At 41.3% G+C, this 20925-nt stretch overlaps 1 protein-coding gene across 2 annotated transcripts in view; it reads right to left on the reverse strand.

The window, feature by feature from the left end:
* Positions 1-15817, reverse strand: part of MAPK12 (mitogen-activated protein kinase 12) — a 30906-nt gene extending 15089 nt beyond the window's left edge. Inside the window, exons 1-4 of one of the 2 annotated variants that reach the window (XM_021555226.4) lie at positions 15599-15817; positions 14617-14746; positions 5141-5199; positions 3747-3858 (exon numbers count right to left, since the gene is read on the reverse strand). In XM_021555226.4, coding sequence (XP_021410901.1) covers positions 3747-3858; positions 5141-5199; positions 14617-14746; positions 15599-15714 — 417 coding nt within the window. In that variant the 5' untranslated portion in view covers positions 15715-15817. The remainder of the gene's footprint in view (positions 1-3746; positions 3859-5140; positions 5200-14616; positions 14747-15598) is intronic. The other variant, XM_085569137.1, reaches the window with a different exon arrangement.
* Between the last annotated feature and the right edge of the window lie 5108 nt (positions 15818-20925).

Consider the following 20925-nt stretch of genomic DNA (forward strand, 5'->3'; position numbering starts at 1 on the left):
AACAAAAGGCAGTAAATACAAATGAAACAAGGACAGAACTAGAGTAGTATATCTTACCATAAATATGGCAAAAGAAGCTTGAACAGGTGTTTGTATGGCCCAAGAGCTGTCTGTCCCTTCTTAAACATTATGAATAAAGAGAGGACTGACAGCCACCTCCCCCAGACCTCTACGAAAAGGAGCCCAGCTGGCATTCCTGCATAACAGGGACCCAAGACTGAAAATTCCAGTCACTTCCCACCTACATATACAGACATTTATATTTAGCTTGTCTTCTGTACTCTTTGACAATACACAGCTTTTCTGTCAAACAATAACAAAAAAGAAATTATCAAAGCCCTTCCAAGATGCAAGCTCACATGTAAGTAAAATTTAATACCAAGCTAAGACCCAACTACACAACAGGCAAAGCAGAGGTACATCATGTAGAAATTAAGCCTGCAAGGAAACAACTGGGGGGCTTAGCAAAAAATCTCCCTTATCCCATCATAGTACATTAGTCATGCAGAGTTTCCCCTTAAAGGAATGAAACAGTCACATGTAAAAAGGATGTTACAGTAGCATATGCAACATGACAAAATGAACAGCCTTCTTGCCTTTGACCACACATAAATACAGATACCATGAAGTTCTTACATACTTTAGAAAGGACAAATGCATACTGCATGCTACATCTTTAAGACCAAAAACCCCCCTCAGAATAGACTCCATCAAAGTTAAAAGGTGAAAAACAAAGTCATCATACAAAGGAGAGGCTAAGCTTGAGAAGCTGAATGAGTTTTACCACAAAGATCTACAGTGGCATACTTCCCCTTCCCAGGTGTTGTAAGCATTTTTCCCTTAAAATGCCTCTACTGAGTGCTAGCGAAGTGTATGTTTGTTCCCCATGCCCTGCCAAAAAAACCAATCCAAATCAACACAGATGTGCTGCCTTTAACCCAGACACAGTAGACCTTAAAAAGTACAAGATTTTCATTAAAAACTTGGCTAACCCTTTCTTAAACAGCTAATTTATTGGTATCTGTAAAAGAATAAACAAATTACTGACTCATTTTCTTTCTTGTCTGCATGTTAGCAACACTGCTTTCATGTTTCTTTGCACAGACAGGGCTACAAGAATGTGCCTCAAACACTGGACCATTCCTATTTCTTAAAAATATTTTCAGCTAGGTGTGTACTTCTGGCAGAAATGGTTCAATGAGAATCCAAAATTTAATGGAACAGTATACAGTAAAGACCATTCTCCGTAGTTTTCTGTGTAATAAGAAATGACAAAACAGTCTAGTAGGTAAATAATATTTTATTTCCTTCTGGTAATTTTGAGGCAAGTACAGGTTTACTCTCAAAAACATGGGGTAAGAAACTATTCAGGTAAACCACTATTTACAGATGATCTATCACAGTTATGATATCAGCATCCCTGCTGGTAGCTGGTTGCCATGTAACTGCTTTTATTTTTATGTTCCTCTGACAGGAGACAGTCCTTCACGAACTCTTTCAGCATGTGCTCTTTACACAGGATGCAGTCCTTCAGGAGTGGACTGCTCCAGTGTGGGTCCCCCAAGGACCACAGGTCTTGCCATAAAACCTGCCAGGGGCCTGCTCCAGCAAGGGCTCTCTATGAGCTGCAGCCTCACTTAGGCCACATCCCTGGGCCCCAGCATGGGGTCCTCCATGGCTAGGGTGTGGGTATCTGCTCTGACGTGGTCCTCCACGGGTTGCAGAGGAGCAACCTGTGCCACCATGGTCTTCATGGCCTGCAGGGAAATCTCTATACCAGCACCTGGAGCATCTTCTCCCCCTCTATCCTCACTGACCCTGGTGCCTGCAGAGCTGCTTCATATTTTCTCACTCCCCTCTCACAGCTGCTGCCAACATTTTTTTACCCCTCCTTAAATGTATACCACAGATGTGCCATGAATATTGCTGATGGGCTCAGCTTTAGCCAGCAGCGAGTGTGCTTTGCAGCTGGCTGGAACTTGTTCAGCATGGAGGCACTTCCTAGTGTCTTCTCACAGCAGCCACCCCTGCAGCCTTCACTAATAAACAAGCCTTGCCACAAACCTGCCCAATATATCCTCATAAATTCCTGCTGTTTTCTTCCCATGTATGTCAACCACATACAGTTGCTACATTTGTCTTCCATATTTACTGATCCAACAGACTTCAGCTTCAACCCTTGGGGCCACAAGTTCTGCTCTGTCGGCCTCTGCTACACAGTGTATGTCACTAAGACCAGAGTATGTTTCTAAGCCATTTCACCACAATTAAATTAATTATTCATCCTTTCCACTACACTCAACCTAAGCTAATTCTTTACAGTTCACATATTATGCTTGCCTGTAAAGTCAGCACAAATGTTGTTTTTCATCCCTGGTGAATAACATGCCTCTCCCTGAAACCTGCTTCCCAGACAGTTACCTGCAACTTAAACAGACCACTCAATTTACACAGTCTGTAAGACAACACTTATTAGGACATGGCTTTGTGACTAGGGATCTAATTACAAATGTGAAATTGTAATTCCACATTCAGAATCCAGATTAGAGGCAAATTTCCTCCAGTTTAAATAAAACACATTTCCCCAAACCTGGGTTTAGTTTACTTGACTTTAGTTCCTGCGTTTGTAAAATGGGAATTGTAGCACTTAAATGCACAACTGTAGAACACAAAAGATAATTACTTAGCACATGTAAAAGGCTATGTGAGCAAAAATCTACTAAAATAAGAACACAAAATCCAGGGTAGCATCAGGACTCAACGAGAAAATGTATTTATTACATTTTGTGATGGGAGTAAAACAATTTACTTGCCCTTCTGTATCTGTTAGTTGCTATGATAAGAAAACTGGACTGGTGGATGACAGGAGGACAGACAGTTTTGTTTACCCTGTCTCTTGCAAGGCTTTTGAAACTCTCATAACACCCTGAGAGACAGTGGAAATAGGAGTTAGATTAATGGACAGTGACTGGGCTGCCAAGATCAAAGTTGACTGAACTGCCCTGATCAAACAGTTGTGATCAGTGGCAGGAAGTCCAGTTGGAGGCCTGTCGCCAGCAGTGTCCCCCCCCAGGGCTAGTACTGAAGTCAGTTCTGTTTAACATTTTCATTACTGACCTGGATGATGGGACAGAGGACTCCCTCATCAACTCAGCCAATGATGCAGAACTGACAGTAATGTTGACACAACAGATTATTGTGCTGCCATTTAGTGAGACCTTCACAGGCTAAGGAAATGGGCTGACAGGAACCCACCAAAGTTCAACAAAATCCTGGGAGGGAATAATGCCATGCACCAGACAAAGCTGGGGATTGACCACCTTGGCAGAAACAGACCTGTGCCCTTGCTAAAGACAACCAAAAGCCTCATGCATTAGGCAGAGGATTGCCAGATGATCCTTCCCCTTTTCTCAGCTCTGGTGAAACACACCTGGAGTGCTGTGCTCAGCTGTGGGCTTCCCAGTTAAACACAGACATTGAAGCAAAGCCAGTGAAGCTTAATGATGATGACTATGACTGGAGCATCTGATGTAAGACGAGAGACTGAGACAGCCAGGATTTTTTAGCTGTAAAAATATACTTTATAAAATAAATTAATATAATTATTTTAATTTAATATATAATTTTTATTATACTAGGTGAGATAAATTTTATCCTGCTATTAAATTGCAAGTACTTACAGTTCTCCATATCAGTTTACTAGGAAAAAAGACTGTGAAATAAAAATAGTAGTAGAACTGGCAAACCTTTAAGCCTTTCAACATCTGATATACCAGGAACTGGATTCTATCTTCAGTTAATTTCTCATGCTTCATTATTTTACTCAAATCTGTTCCCATAAATGGCATGACAAGGTAGCTTAAAACAAAACAAAAGAAGAGAATGAAAACCAAATAGATTAACTTTGTCATGTAAATTTAAACATAATTGTATATTATAGTTCAATTACAATATTAAATTATAGATCATTCTATTTACCAAACAATTCCTTCATCATCCTTCTACCTCCAAACCTATCTGTTTTCATCTGATTGTCTTAAAAATGTATTGCCCAGTTCTGTCATTGATTATGGAAATTTGCTAGTTATCAGAACTACCTTAGAAAGAAACTAACCAAAAGCCTCATGATATTTCAAAGACAGCTACACAAAAAACTAAGACATAAATGCAAGACAACGTATCTCACAGTCATGACCACCTCATTGAAATAGTAAAATCTGAACTAGTAAAATATTTGGGTTTCTTTTAAAACACAGTGCTTCAATGCTCATCATGTACATGTGCATTCCATTATATATGCTGTGTAAAATTCTAGCACAATAGACAGTATGGACAACATTCCTTTTGGCTCAACAATCAATATGAATACATGCTCCATGTTTTCTGTACTTAATTTTCTACATTTTTTTTCTGTCAGATAGCTTTCTTTGTTAACATATCAATACACAAGGTTGTTTAGGACACATAGATATACTAGCTGAAATCCAGAACAGTTCTACTAACACAGGAAACCTACATTACGCCCAAAAGGATTTCTGGGCACTGTTTCTCTAGCAACTCTAACTCACTAGAATTGTAGCAGTAAACAAACAAAAGAGCAGACATGTTAAACAGCTTGTGTTTGAAAAGTCACCAAAAGGCCAAGGAGATGTGGTAGAAACAACCTGTATCAGGTGCTGTTTGGACCACTGGCTGAGAAAACAATCATGAGGCACAAGAGACCACAATGGAGATAAATACAAAAAAATTCAGCAGCACCATCACTTTTTAACTGATCCTTGAATTTGGATGGATCCCACTGAGATATGCCACATAGCATGGGTAATTTTCAGCCTACTTGATTGGGTTAAGAATTGTCCTACCATTTGAGCAACCTGGGCTTTAGAGTAAGAAATCAGTATTTGTAAGGTGGATTAGGGAATCACTAAACTACCATTCATTAAGGGCTGAAAGACAGGAAACTGGTTCTGATGACAATCTGAGAACTCCAGCCCACCAAAGTTACATGTAAGAGTTATATTAAGATGAAACTCAGAAAAAATAGTCCCTGAAGCAACAATTTTGAAATTCTCTATTTAAAAAGCAACATCCTACACAAGCAACAATCCTCTGCTCCAAAAACAAATAACTTGGAACTTACAAGTCATTAAACTTCTCCAGTGTTACATCTGGTGTGAACACATCCAAAATTCCAATTACCTAAAAGAAAAAAAAGAAAAAAATTAATGGATGATTTGACACAATAAAGCAAAAATCATCTAATACATGAAAAAGTATAATCCAAAACGTATTGAGACATTAGCTATAGGCATAAACACAGCATAAAGTAGTGCCAGGATTTGTTACGTGTTCAATTTTACAACTCAGATGGCAGTTTTACCCTGTGACAAAAAAACCCATAAAAATTCAGGAACTAAAAATTCAGAGGCTAACCATTTTATGTAAGAGGAATCAGTATTTTATCACTTTAACTACTGGCGTGTTGAAAATAAACCAGAAAAAACAGTCTATAATGTGAAGCACTAGTAAGTGCTCTCCACCTAGCTGGGCCTGCTGCTTATCAATGAAGAGCACTTTAAACATCTTCTAATTTCAGTAACAAAGTAATTTAGGTACACAGACTACAACAGCCTCTTGGAAGTACAAAGAAACCAGAATGAAACTTTTTTTATTGACAAAAAATTAGCAAGAACTTTATATTATTTATTATGGCTTATACCTCAGGTTCTCCAGATGTGAAACAAAAGCATTCTATCACTGAACAGAGAAACAATAATCTAGTAAAATGGATTTTCCATCACAGCTTTTCCTCTTTGTATGGGTTTTGGGAGAACTATATAAACTGACTGGGTGCATTACACTAAATACCAATGCTTCTTTCAAGACCACTGAACACCAGAAAATTAAATACACAGAACTCAATGCTCAAAAAGAAGTATCTGGAGTAATCTAAAGCCAGATTTTAGTTTAGATGCTGCATAATCCAGGCAGTGTCTAAATAACACAAACTTTTAGAGCTGCTTCTTTTCTACCTCTGCTGCTAATTCCTGACCATTTCTGTCTGTTCAGAGGAAGACTCCCAGTCCTCAGAGTGCTTGTGCTGTTTTCCAGGTGCAGGCTGCTATGTCACAGAATCATAAAATATTCTGAGCTGGAAGGGACCCACACAGATCACTGAGTACAACTCTTACGTGAATAGCCTGTACAGGGACTGAACTCACAACTTTGCTGTTCTTAGCAACACGAGGCTGTGCAGGACTTTGCCAGAAGCAAGCTAAAAGCTTTATAAGCTTGTTCAACCCTATCTTTGTGGCTATACAGACATTAGATCCTGCATCAAGAACTGTCATCCAAATCAGGTATCTCTAAAAAAAGTGAAAATAAAGAGAAGCATAAGCAGAAATGGATGGGGGAAATACAAGCGACACCTTCCTTTATTTAAAGCTTTCAATGCCCAACTGTGATGAAATCTTTATTGCACATATTTTCAGTCTTCCCACATTAAGGGCAGACTATTACAGTTAGACTGGATATTACCAAAATGTCAAAATGATGAAGATAGAAAAACTAATAAAAATGAAGGCAGAAAATTACAACTCCCTTTGTCTGCAGACACATATATCTTTGAAAAAAAGTCACTAGTAATATTTATATGAAACTGTTATATGAAACTAATTAAAGAAGAAAGACTACTATAAAATAATAATTAAGCCCACAGAGGATGTGGTTATTATTTGAAGTATTACCTCTAGAGATAACATTACAATAGGAATGTTTTTTTTTATGACAGTTTTACATAAGGTTTTCCTTTTCTCTGTGGAGGTAGCAGGAGAAGGGAGGAGGACAGGATTACGAAGACTTACTTTGCAACAGTGGAGCATAATGCAGCTCTACAGGCATTTCCTAAGGCAGTGTGTGTATGCAAACAGCCAGAAAAATTGTGTGCTCTCTTCAGATGTACATAGATGAAGAAGTAAGTTAACATTTTAGCAGTTACTTAATATGCATCTTCCCTTATCAAGCCCCACTTTCTCAAAAGTCTTGCTTGTTCTCCTCAAGCAGGTATTTCCACGCCCTCGTACACCTAAGCAAGAACCGTAAGAAAATAAATCCCATCACATCTGAATGTAGCAGTGAAAGACACTGGGACACCACAATGAAAAGAACGAACACAGCGGAGAATGAAATAATGGGTCTGCTCTATCACATGCATCACTACACCAAGGCATTATCAGGCATCCCCTGTGATACACAGGAGCACAAAGAACATGTTTCCATGCAGAACACACCAGCCCCAAATCACACTAATGAAGTTCACTAACATTCTAATGCATATCCATTCAAGTACACAGAGTTCCTGGTATTTACTTAATGCTGCCTGATGTACATTATTGCTGAGGTAAGGCTGCAAACTTACAGAGACAAACCTATCACTGTGCAAATCCTCTACAGTGAATGAAGCCACCAAGACCAATGCTCAGCTCCCTAAGAAGGGAATTTTAAATAATGAACCAGAAAAATCTTTAAATATGCTAAGGTTTTCACAATAGTTCTTCTCTTACAAACCAGGTTTTCTAAAAATCCTGAAATCCATGTTACTGTCCAAAATCTTTATTTAATAGTTGTGGTTTGGGATTATTTTACTGTACTGGAGTATTCATTCATATTTCCATTTAGGCCAGAGATTTTTGCAGCTATATTAAGCACAAGGAAATATGGGATAAAATAAATTCTCTGAAGAAGATACAACTCCAGCCACTTGTTCAGGAAAAGGGAAAGAAATGGACAAAGTGTAGTCAACTCCCGCCTTTATAATATGATGGAAAATCCTATTTCTGTTTGAAACCTCTAAATTAAAGACTATATTTGTAAAGAACTTTATGATGTTCCAGCACTAAAGCAAGCCACCATAAATAATCACAAGAATAATTTATTTTTCCATCATGTTGACTATATGAAATGTAATAAAGATACATGTGAAACCTTCTATAAATATATTTTTAGTGTTAATCAGCACAATTACTGACATGGAAGCCCAATTGAGGAGTGAACCCAATACACTCTGCAATGGCAATGAAAAGCAGCATCAGTGAAATCAGCAGCAGTGCTGCCTTTTCAGGGTCTTATTTTTACCCTGACTAACCCTGCCAAGAGGCAATTTCTCAAATAAGACCACAAAGAATGCATCTACTTACATTTGACTGAAAAATAACCTGGATTTCCTGAGCCTGCACTGAAGTACTTTAATAGCTTTTATCTCAAGGACAGGGTGTAATACTGCATCACTTCCATAGAACTACAGATTAGTTTGGGTTGAAAGGGATCTTTCAGCTCATGTAATTCTAGACCCCTATCATGGGCAGGGATGCTTTCCACTAGACCAAGTTGCCCAAAGCCCCATTCAACCCAGCCTCAGACACTTTCAAGGATGAAGCATCCACATCTTCTTTGAACAACCTGTGCCAGTGCCTCATGAGCCTCACAGTAAAGAATTCCTTCCTTATGTCCAATCTAAATCTACCCTCTTTCAGTTTAAACTATTTTCCCTTGTCCTGTCACTACACATGCTTGTAAAAAGTTCCTCTCCAGCTCCCTTGTAGCCCTCTTTGTGTAGTGGAAGGCTGCTCTAAGGTCTTCTCCAGAGCCTTCTCCAGGCAGAACAATTCCAACTCTCCCAGCCTGTCTTTGTAAGAGAGATGCTCCACCTTCCTGAAGTGCAAACACACAAAACTACCCATCTACTGGGCTAACTTATTTTCCACAGGTATGCTTTTGGCCCAATATATTTAGTCTGAAGCCAGTGGGGAGTGGGTAGCAACATCTCCAGCCTTTCTTAACCCTACTGTGTGTGTCCCCAGACCACACTCACCAACTTTACTATTGTTAACAAATAAATAACAGGCTCATATTGGTACGGTGGTTTCTGCCCTTCCCTTCTCAGCTGCCTTATTTTCCTAACACTATTCTAACAGCAGAGCACAGACAGGTGAATAGGTCCTTATTACCTCTGCTCTCCCCTGTACTTTGATGTATTGGATTACTTCTATTCAAGGACTGACCCATTTCATTTCTGAAAAAGACAGTTTCTGATGTAAGCAGCAGTACATCAAGAAAAGACCTGAACCTAGTATAAATTAATAATGTAGGTTATGTGCCTCATTCAGTAAGTGCTGCTTTCTCTTGCAGATGTTATGCATGAAAACACAGTGAAGTTGAGTGGCTTTAGCATTCAAGCTAAACATGCAAGTACATTTCTTAAGAGAGGGCCTTGCTGAACTATGCATTATGTCACATTAAATTTTCTGCAGGATTAACTTCATGTTCTTTGCTGTTCTCATCATGGGCACCTGCACTCTTTTATTTCACTAAAAATTCTCAATTTTAAAAAAAAATTACTATTCATACCAAGACTTATACCATAGTCAGTTCTCCTCCTCACAGAGATGAGGGAAGCCTGCAAGACCTCCTTTTCTTTTCTCCTGCCTATCAGTACACTGGCACTCACAAGCCATACCCTTGAACATCATCACACTCTTCCTTCAAAAGATTCATATGTAACACTGGACAGATTCAAATCCTGCAGACAGACTCATCTTCATCTCTAGAATGGATAACAATCAAAAGAGAAAGTTTGGGTTCTAGTGCTGCATTTCTTATTTTCATTTCATGGAATAAGCTCATCAGCCTGCTTTATCAGTACCCAAGGCTGGGTGTGAATAAATGGCTATCAGCTGAAGCCCAGCCTACATAAAGCACCTGTTAGTCAAGTTAGAAAATAGGCAGAAAGACAACAGATACCCCTAATCTGACTTATTGACTTCCGAGTACCAAAATAAAATTAATCCAGTGTCCTGTTAGTTCCCTAGATGTGCTAATCTTTCAACCTGCAGAAAGGCAGACAAGAGTGTTTCTCCCATACAAATTTTTGACAACAGTTTGTCCAGTTATAACTGTGTTTTTGCTTTCATAAGGACCAATAAGGAGATTTGCCATTTCCAGACAGGAAATATATGCACTTTACTGGCATATATGTACACAAAGAATGTGAGCTTTTAGCTGGTGCAATCCTGCAGGACTTGCTGCAGGAAACCTAACACAGTGAGCACACTCTCATCCATTAAGGCACCATGCATCTACAACTCCCTTGTTGCTATGATTTTGTACACTGCAGACACTGTTGCTTTCCACTGCTCAAGTCAAGCTAGACTAACTGCAAAAGGGGACAGATTTAAGATTTTTCTCAAGCAGGAACATAGTGTGACTATCTTCTCTGGAACTAATTCCTTCCCTGGTTGACACCCTGCAGGTGAAAATAAAAAGCTCAACATTTTTTATAATAAAAAATAAAACAGAATTCAAAAGCAGCCAATGTAAAAGTGGATCATCCTCAGAAATATAATTGTAAACAGATAATTTGGTGTCTATTGGATATCCAATTTCTTCCAAAGGGGGAAAAAAGCTACATGCTTCTCATAATGCAAAACACACACTGGTCTTCAGATGTGGGCATACACCAGAGAATAATTTCCACCCTGAGCAATGAATGAGAGCATAATATAGAGTACCTTTAAACAAATACTGCAGTGGCCTCTTACATACAGAGTTTCCAGGAAGGGAAAACATCTGTACAATATTAACTGACCCAAGAAATGTTTAATGGGCATTTGTCAGAAATTTTATGCTAGAAACACATTTAGACATATAAACTTAGTAGTAGAACTGTGTCAGAATTCCCATGGGTGCCTATATGTACACATCAGTACGAATGCCACACTTTGATAAAATCCACACTCTGCTCTGACACGAGCCATCAGCATAAGCCATTGTTCTTCTCTTCCTTCTCCAGTGCAATCTCCCCTTGCCAGCTATTCTGCAGTCCTGCTTGAAAATTTCTCTCAACAAACTGGAGGTGAGGAGAGCACCAGGGCTGGACCACTGCAAGCAACCGTGCACTTGTTTCAACAAAAGCAGTATCAAGGTATCACAATCCAAATGTGTAAGAAAATCCAAGTTATCTGCCAAAAGAAACAAAAGGTTCTGCACCTCCACTTACTAGTCTGGGTTTCACTCTGCATACACAGACATCTCCATTAACTGCAGAAGAATACACAAACAGAGCTATGCAAATGTTTGAGAGCTAAAGCCAGGGCCAAAGTTAGCATGCTGGCCATATTTTCACTGTTTTTTTTGCTCTGGTTTTAAGCCAGAGCCATAATAGGTAAATTTAAAGGTCCTCATTTCAAATTAACTCAAAATGGACAGAAACACAGAAGCAGCACTACTGAAAAATATTTCCTAAAGGTAAAAAGAGTGTTCCTCTGTACAAAATTCAGCAGATGCCAAATAAATAATCAACAGCTGTTAAGGCTGTAATGGATGAATACTATAAACTAGCATGATTAAATGAAGGAGAAAAACAACCCCCAAAAGAACTTTCTTCATTTTGCCTTAGCTGCATTTATTCCTCATTTCCATACCATGTCCTTCCATAAGCCAGCTATTTATACAGCTACAGAGTGATCCAGCAGCTTATCCCATTGAAAACAAACTTTTCTTTTTGGCAAAGTCTTAGGAATTGATCTGTGTTAGACTGCTTCTTTAGTAGTAGAAACAGCTTATGAAGTTTGGGAAACATCCCGTGCTCTCTCAAATTAAAATGCCTACCAAAAAAAAAAAAGCGTATCAGTGTCATCAAAGACTGACTTGCTTCTCACAGACAAGTCTCATCCCCTTCACACACAGCCCTCAACAGTCCTTTGGATCTGTTTGCAAAGGGCTGATGAGAAGTCCCACGTGATCAAGTCTGCATTGTTTACACAGGAACACTCCTCACTACATGGTTTATATAGAAACATTTACTTGAGAGACCTTATGGAGAGCAAAGGTCTAGTAAAAGATGCTGCAACCAGCCACCTCCTCTTGAAAATGCCTAAATAGACAAGCAAATTGACCTGTGACGTAGCTTCTATACAAAGGAAAATACAAATCCAATAAAATTCAGTAGAATTACTCCTGTATTTGCTTTTACAGAACTTCTGGTCATCCTACAACTGTTCTGCACACAGAAGATGAGCATAGTCCTCAAAGGGGATATAATGGAGGTCATCTAGGGTATTAAGTAGTAGTTTTCCTCCATTTTTCTTCACTGACATGCTGATTAATTATATCACTGAAACACAGGTTTAATGGTATCTTCTGCTATCTTAATGGAGGATCACAGCTACTATTTTTAACAAAATGTGTCAGAACATTACAATTTCTTCCATCATTCTGAATACAGCACAAGGTTAAATAAACTGTGATAATGTATTGCTGCATGCTTAACACAAGAATTCCCTGAAAGCTACAAGGGGCAGAGATGGTCCATCAAGAGGTAATCATAGTCAAACAAATAAAATATCACACTTTCCATAAAAGCCAACATCAATTTCCTCATGGTTACAGAAGTAATTCTGAAATAAAAACAGGTAAGAAGAATGAATTGGATGCAAATTTAACTATCATATAAACAGAATAAAGTCTTTCCTGTGAGGGTGATGACACCCTGGAACAGGTTGCCCAGAGAAGTTGTGGACATCCCATCCCTGAATATGTTCAAGGTCAGACTGGATAGGGCTCTGAGCAACCTGGTTTGTGAAAGATGTCCCTGTCCACAGTAGAAAAGTTGGAATGAGATAATAATTCATATCCTTTTCAATGCAAGCCATTCCGTGGTTCTATGTTTCTATGAAATATGCAAAAGAAGCTCTTTAACAGAATGATCATTGGTCAAAGGGGTCAGGCTGAAAATCATGATGAGAAGCAATATTGCCATTCCGGTTTAATTTTGGATGGATAGAACAGCTAAAGGAGCACCCTTGAGATCAGCTCAGGAACTGAAAATCCTAAAAGGCATTGCTGCTGCTTCTAATTCACCATGGCCAACAGGACTGACAAAAGGGAGTGAGGCTGGGGTGGCAGATAGGAATTGTCTTGATGGCTGTACTGCCATGTCAGTCTTATCACAGATGGGTGGAACAGTCAGTTCCTGCTTCCAATCCCGCAGGATCATTTATTCAGTCTTTGTTCTCTAATGAGTAGATGATTTTAACAATTCACGTTAAAACCTTTCTTTAGTACACAAACCTCTTCTTTCTGTGGCCCACAGTGTTTCCTAAGATTGTAAATCATTCCTTTCCTTCATATATATTGATTTGTAACTTGTACACATTGTGCTCCGGTTCCCCAGTGAGCATTTTCTTCAGGACACTTTAATTACCAATTGAGCCCACAGGGAAGTTCTAGAGTATTATTCCACAGGGCATACAATGTACAAAACCTGTTAGGAGTGGAAAATGCTACCCAACAGATTATTCTGGGAAATGGAAGAAAAATAATCTCAAAATTCTGGACACAGGAGCTTGGCAACTGTGCAGGCTGCTCTGCTCCCAAATGTTCAGTAAAGAAAACGCTGAGAGTATTAAAGCCCATACACAGAAGTTTCCTGCAAACATTAACTCTTAAACATATGGAGTAGAGGTTATGGGACAGTTACTTTGAAGTATTTAGATAAAAAGATTTAGATTAAAACAAGTAGACAGTTTCTTAAGCCTACAAAAAGCTCTTTTGCCTTCTGGACTGTCAGGATAGCCTACAAATTATTCTTCAAAAGAACCTAGTTGGTACTCACAATATTAGTATTATAAAATTAAATAGCAATGTCTAGTTATTGTTATTACCATTTTCTCTCATGCTTTTGATCTCTCAGTTTTTTGTGAAGGCACTCTGAATGGAGGTATTCTCTAATCTTCCACATCAATTAACATTTTAAACTATGTTCTTATGCATCATTTTAACAATTCCCTCCAAACAAATAAAGAGGTTTTTATCCTATGCATTCTTCATGAAAAGCACTTAAAAATACTATGGTAACCCTCCAAGTCCACCCTGGGACTCTTCTCACCTGGAATCCATGCTTTGAGACTCTGTAACAACTGCTTTTGCACAAACTTCTTTATTTTTTTCCTAACTCTTAAGCAGTATTGGGACCATGAATCTTTCTCTCAATCACACTTTCAACATTTCTTTCTACAGCTGTTCTTTCATGTTACATGGGAATTATGTGCAGAATTCTATTACCTATTCTCTGTTTCACAGTAAAGCAATTTGTTTAGCCACTTGTGGACTTTTCCTGTTTCCCATTAATATCAGCCTGAAAGGTTCAAATGCTTCATAAACGATAAAAAGGGAGAAAAAAAGAAATAAAAAAGGAGAAAAATGCTAACCCCGCCTCAGAGATATGCATGTGTACATCTTCATGAAAGCTCAGGGGAACAAAAAAAAAAAAGAAAAAAGAGACTGTAATTTCTGGTCTTTAATCCCTCTCACTAGCACTGAGCAAATTGCACTGTAGTCCTAACCTTCCCCACCCAATTTTTCCTACGTGGAAATTAAGTGGTGTTTCGCACAGGATATTCTAGTTTGTGTGAAGTGATATTTGTAGAACAGGCAGACAAAAAAAACAGGCTAAAAGATTCCTTAATTCCATTCAGGTACACATCTGCCCTGTCCAAATATACATATTTTCTTTGATTTAGAGTGTCTAAGCTGTGGTTTTGAGCTAATGACTCAACTCACGTTTTCATGTTTCATGTGTTTCAGGAGACGCAGTTCTCGGTATGCTCGTTTGGCAAAGAGTTCAGACTGAAACGGGCGGTACAATTTCTTAATAGCCACTTTGGTACCACTTCTTCCATCGACGGCTGAGCTTTAAGGGAAAAGACAGAGTTCGGTGAGCAAGGACCGAAGCCTGTCTGCAAACCCCAGCAGACGCGGCCAGCACCGGGCAGCGGCTGCATCCTGCCGGGCCCCGGGCCCGCAGCCGCCCGCGCCAGGGGAGAGACCGGGTCCCCAGAGCACCTCTGCAGGCAGCCATCGTTTAAAAGCCTGCCAGATCCTGTGATGAAATGTAGACAATTATCAAAAGCTTTAAAGAGGAACATCTGCGGAGTGGGGGAAAATTCCCAAACGAGAAACAAGACAAAAAGATCCCACTAAACACACAAACCCACCACCAACGCAGAGCCAAACTGAGGGGCCCGCCTCAAGCGCTAAAACACCTCGGGCTCCAGGGAGCCGCTCCGGGGTGCCGCGAGCTGGGCTCGGCAGCGCGGCCGGGGCAGCGCTCCCGGGGCAGCGCTCCCGGGGCCGGGGCAGCGCTCCCGGGCCGGGGCCGGGGCAGCGCTCCCGGGGCCGGGGCAGCGCTCCCGGGGCCGGGGCAGCGCTCCCGGGCCGGGGCCGGGGCAGCGCTCCCGGGGCCGGGGCAGCGCTCCCGGGCCGGGGCGGGGGCAGCGCTCCCGGGCCGGGGCAGCGCTCGGGCTCCGCTCCCTCGAGGGACGGAACACCCGCGGCTCGGCTCCCCCTGGCGAACAGCCCGGCCCGGGGCGGCCAGGTGAACAGCGGGGCCGCCCTTGCACCCGCGGGGCCAGCCCGGGTCCGGACAACATACGGGAAAAGTTGGCAGGGACCAACACGCCAGAGGGCCGGCCCCGGTAGCATCCCCGGGCCGGGACTGAGGCCGCCGCCCCCGCCCCCGGGCTGTCCCCGCAGCCCCGCTCACCACACGGCTCCGTAGGCGCCGGACCCCACCGGCTGCAGGTCCCGGTAGCGGTCCCGCACTTCCCAGAGGGTCTTGGTGATCTCCTGCCGGTAGAAGCCATTCTTGGGGGAGGACATGGCGCTGCCGACCCCCGCCGGCCCGCGCCGACAAAGAGCCCGGGCCGGGGGAGCGGGAGCGGCGGCGCCGCCGAGCTGGGCTGCGCCGAGGGGCCGGGCCTGAGCGAGCGGCACCGCCCGCCCCGCCGCGCCCCGCCGGCGGCACCGCCCGCCGCCGCGGCTGCCCCGGGACCGGCGCTGGGATCCGCCGCTGCCCCGGGAGCGGCGCTGGGATCCGCGGCTGACCCGGGACCGGCGCTGGGATCCGCGCCCGCCGGCAGCGCCCTGCATCCCTGCTGCTCGGCCGCCTGGGGCTGCGCTCCGCGGGGCGCGCAGGGCGCGGCGTCCCGGCGGCGGCGGAGCGAGCCCGCACACGGGGGCAGGTGCCGGGGCTCTCGCTGCCCGTGCGGACCAAACCCCTCCCGGCCGGCTCTTCCCCGCCACGGGGCCCCGTCACGCCTGCCTTGTTTTGCCGTTGTGCTCAGGTTCCGGTGAGGTGCCATCGCTGGGAGTACCAAAAGTGAGCTTTTGGATAGCCTCTGCCCTGAGACGAACTGATAGGTTCCCAGACCATCCCAGAATGACACTACAAGTTACAACAATATTTCATATAGTTAAATAAAAACCACACGCTTGGTTCAGGTGCTCAGAGCAAGTGGTCCTGCGCATGGATGAAGTGAACTGGAATGGAACTGTTGCAGCAGTGGCTTGAAATTATTGCAGTGTTGGAGTATGGACAAGAGCAACCTTCTCAGTGGCTCTGTAGTAAACAGGCCTGGGCCAGCAACACGTGTAAGGCAAAGACCAGGTTTAAAATATGTTTTATGTGTTCTCTGTGTGAATATGATTAAAATTCTTGTCCTCCAGTGTCTGGTAAAGCCTTTGGTTTTTTTTTTTACTTCACCCCTGAGCAATGTTGCTGAGGTTATATAATTTCAGATTTGCTGTCACTGGAGTTCAATTTGTGGTTTAGCTCTAAAGGGGCAATCTGGACAAGTTTCATGGCCATTTTGGTAGTTGCCAGGGGCCCTGCCCTTTTGGTGCCTGACTACCAAATGTGGAAGAGCTGCCCTGCCCTTGCTCCTCCCAGGGTACAGAAGAGCAGAGCCTTCCAGCTGCCAGGTGTTCCAGTGCTGCTCTCTGCTGACCTGTTCGAATCTCTGTGTTAGTGAGAATGGAGAGCAACCCTCTGACATTTAGCAGTTAACATGAGGCTTTGTGAGAAGTGTTAGATCAATGGTAGATATTTACTTTTAAAAATCCACTGTCCCAGGAGATTATTTTTTAATTTGTTACATCCCTTCTATGCTGTTTGCCATTCCGATGTTAGCTGGTGTGATATGTGGTACAGGTAAGGTGAAGGATAAAGTAGCTTCCTCTTTTTTCAAACTAGACCATTAGTTAAATTACTTTTAATTACCATTTTATATGTTTCTAATAGAGGCAGGATTAGTTTCGCTTGTCATCCCTCACCTACTTTTCCTTGATCTAGTTGTGACAAAGTGGTACTTTTTTACTGCTTGCTTTTTATCAAGGCAGAAATTAGGTTATTTTGATACAGTAGATAAAAGTACTAACTTAGCATCAAGAGAAGTTCACTCTTGTGCAGAAGCTAAGAATATTACAGAGCAACTTTTAAAAAACATTCTAAATGGACAAAGTTATCCACTTCTGGTTTTCCCATGTTTTTCCTTCAGTAAATATGTAGGCATACTTTGCTACAGATGGATGAAGTAGCTGTGTAGGTCAAATATAAGACCAGCTTTCCCACCAGGTCACACATACAGGAGATGAGCTGGTAAATTTACTGAAAAGACTATGAAATCAGCACTGTTGTAACAAGGGAAGCTTTGTCTAATAAACCATTCAAAATCTCTGTGAAAGGAATAAGTCAAGAACTTGGGTCCATCCACAGCTGGTAGATCTTAGAGCAGTGTCACAAACTGCATGAGTCTCTGCATCCTGCTAGGCTCAGCTGGATACGTGGTGACGTGTTTTCCCAAAGACAATTTGTTGCCAGGGGACTGATAGATGCTACAGCCATATCTTATTCTGGGCAATGTGTGCTTGACAGGATGGATTTAAAAAAGAGTGCTATCAGATGTTTCTACTTCTGGCATACATTTATTGTAAAGTTAATAGAAAAAAGGAACTTCTTCAGACATCATTAACAAAAAATAATAAATGCATTAATGGTGCAAAAATTGCACTTTGCTAATGTTCATCCTATAAAGGGAAGATTTAAGATGTATCAGAATGTGGTGGGGTTTTTTTAAGAGTCAGCTTTTGATGTGCTGGGTGGTTGCCATCAGCTGCAAAGCATATGAGGTAGATGGGATGGGTACAGTACTTTTTCTAATCACTCTGGGAACTGAGAGCTCAATTTCCCTCCAGCCTGGTGCTGGAGCAGAAGCTCTACAAGCAAATAGTGAGAAATCGAATAGTTTTTCTGAGAAATCCTACATTTATGAAGTCTGGTGAGAGAGTTTGATGGCAAAGCTGCCACCATAAGCTGTCACTGGGAGATGACAAAATGGCACAGACCTGTTTGTCAGGAGCTGAACTGTGGGTGAGCTGCTGGGCCCTGGGTGCAGGGAGAGGGGACTGACACTGATCTCCAGACCAGGCACTGATAACGTGCAGGAAAAGAGATCATACAAAATCCTTTGAAGAATCAAACATCTTCCCACCTTTCTGCCTGTTTATATGTCTGTCTTTCATATGATCATTTTATTCTTGATACACTAATTCACATATTAATAATTTGGCTGTGTAAAACATACCTTAAATGTCAATAAACAAAATCTTGCTGAATAGTCAAAAGCTGATTCCTAGAACATTATTTTTTAAAAAAAGTTTTCTATATGCCCACCTTCAAAAAATACTCTGTGCTTGTCTACTTAGATCTGTTGCCATGGAGGAAGTAAGTTAATTCTATTTATTACAACAGGAAGTAAAGTTTAAAAAATAGTAATTAAAAAAAATCTCAGTTTTAATAGGAAAATATTCTTGTGCTATTTTGTCCCCACCCTTCCCCACTGGAGTCACTGCCAACTATTTTGCAACTTTTCTGATTTTGTCTCTCTGCTCAATGAGCAGGGTGTTTCAGTTCCAGTTCTGTAACATGTAGCCTTCCTGGGGGCCTTGCCATGTTTCAAGGTCACTAAGCCATCAGCAGAAAGGAGTAAATAAATATATACACCTAAGTGCTTTTTTATTTTAAAAAATAATTAGAAGTATACATTACATTTTTTCAAGAGGTCAAGTAAGACCTTACTAGTAACTATATACTACCCCATTATCCCTGCTTCTTGGAGGTTGGTGGAGGAAGAGAGGCCAATTGTAGAGGGTAGTAGACACCTATATGAAAATCAACTACTTTTAATGCTCTCCTTTTTCTCCTCAGAATCCACCAAAAGGTCCTCTCCTACAACAGAAGGATTTTAATTTTTAAACTGTCACAGATTGTTGCAGTATGAGACGCTATAGTCTACAGAGTAAAAAAAAAAAAAACTTAAAGAATTTCCCAACATCAATGCAAAAATCGTATGAAAAGAGCATTAATGGATATCACTGATAGATAGCTTTACTCATTTAATATGTGACAATAATTGGAGCTGGGGGACTATGGGAGTGCAAAATGAAGCATTTGTATGTATGCAAGATTGAAGCCTAATTGAAGAGTTTTGCTCATTGAAATTGAGCAAAATTGAAATTTCTGGTCTAATGGATTAAGTCTCAGATTGGTTGGAAGATCAGTGTTCAGAAAGCTCATGATATATTCTGTCACTGTAGTGAAAACTTAGACCCTTTTAGGTGTATCAGTTCAATATTTTATTTTACAGCAGAAAGAAGGGCAGTGGCAGCAACACTAATGTAGCTTTCTAAATCTCTTGGTACTAGTGCCTTAAAACCCCTTACCCAGAGTCATAGATTAATGAGCCTTGGTACTCTCACTTGTGCTAGTGTGCTGATTTTGTAAGAACCAGCGTTCGCATCCATAAACACTATCAGCAGTAGCAGCAATGTGTGAGAAAAAAGCAGCTGCTCTTAAAGCAAATGGAAGTGTTGCTATTAATTCTTTCCTAGGGAGACTGATCTTGTCAAGGTTGAATCCCTTTCTGCTGCTAACAAAAGACATCGTTTACTCAATCGACAACACAATTCTCTTTTCATGAGGGCGAAATCTTTAACACTGCTCATCTGTCAGGGATTCTTGGGCCAAGTCAGTAATTTACAGATGTAGCAAAGGATACTAATTTGTGCTGGCAGCTCTGTATGGTACTTTTTGGACAGATTCATCTTTGATCAGGTCCCAAAGGTGGGTAAAGTGGAGGTCTGTTTTCTTGTTATGATCCAGGAGCACATGTGACAGGAAGAAAGGAAGGAAGTAACTTTTGTATTGACTGCTTCCCACCTCTGTCAAAGTTTCTTTTGCTGCCAACATTTTGTCCTTGAAAGGGTTGTTTCCCTCCTGACCCTTAGGGTGAGCTTGCTGTGTCAGATCCTGCAGCACAGGATCCTGACCCTCCTTCCCTCTTGCTTTCATCTGGTATACCACGTCAAAAAAAAAACAAACGCCAAGAACACAACCTAGAATTCTGCCACAGTGCTGTCTAAATTATGACTCTACCTATTGATATTGACGTATTTATTTTCATATATCAGTATTGATTACCTAATTTCCTATTTTTCCCCCTCTATAAAATTTTCAAACTTCTTAGTAACCCTGCTATTTCAGACTCAAGTAACCACTTTGTATCTTTAGGGTATGGCACATGATATGCTCTAAAACAGTGATTTTCCTCTGAACTATCCTTGGTTTTTCTTTCCATTGGTCCATTGTAGATTAAAGTTTTTTTTTATTCCTGTCTGCTTTGGCTGTGTCGTATCAATTTCCTGTTGCTGGGTTTCAGCGCTGATGAGGTAAAGAGCTTAAAAAAATAAAGTTGCAGATTCTAAAAGTGCGGTGTATACTTAGGCATGTCAAACGACTGAGATACATGCAAAAGATTTTCCTTTTGCAAGACCTTTTGCTGCCAGTGATGATAAAGTTACTAGACTTGGGGGTTACACTCTGATTATAGAGTGAGATTATACTAGAAGTGATTTCAATTCACTAGGTGGGCAGAAAACAAGCTCTTGTGACTGAAAGCTGAAATAAGATAAATTCAGACTAAAAGAAAATTGCTAATAATGTTGGTAATTGACCAGAGAAAGCCTTGGACAGTT

This window comes from Lonchura striata, chromosome 1A, assembly GCF_050655825.1.
Source record: "Lonchura striata isolate lonStrDom1 chromosome 1A, ASM5065582v1, whole genome shotgun sequence".
Classification (NCBI taxonomy): Eukaryota; Metazoa; Chordata; class Aves; order Passeriformes; family Estrildidae; genus Lonchura; species Lonchura striata.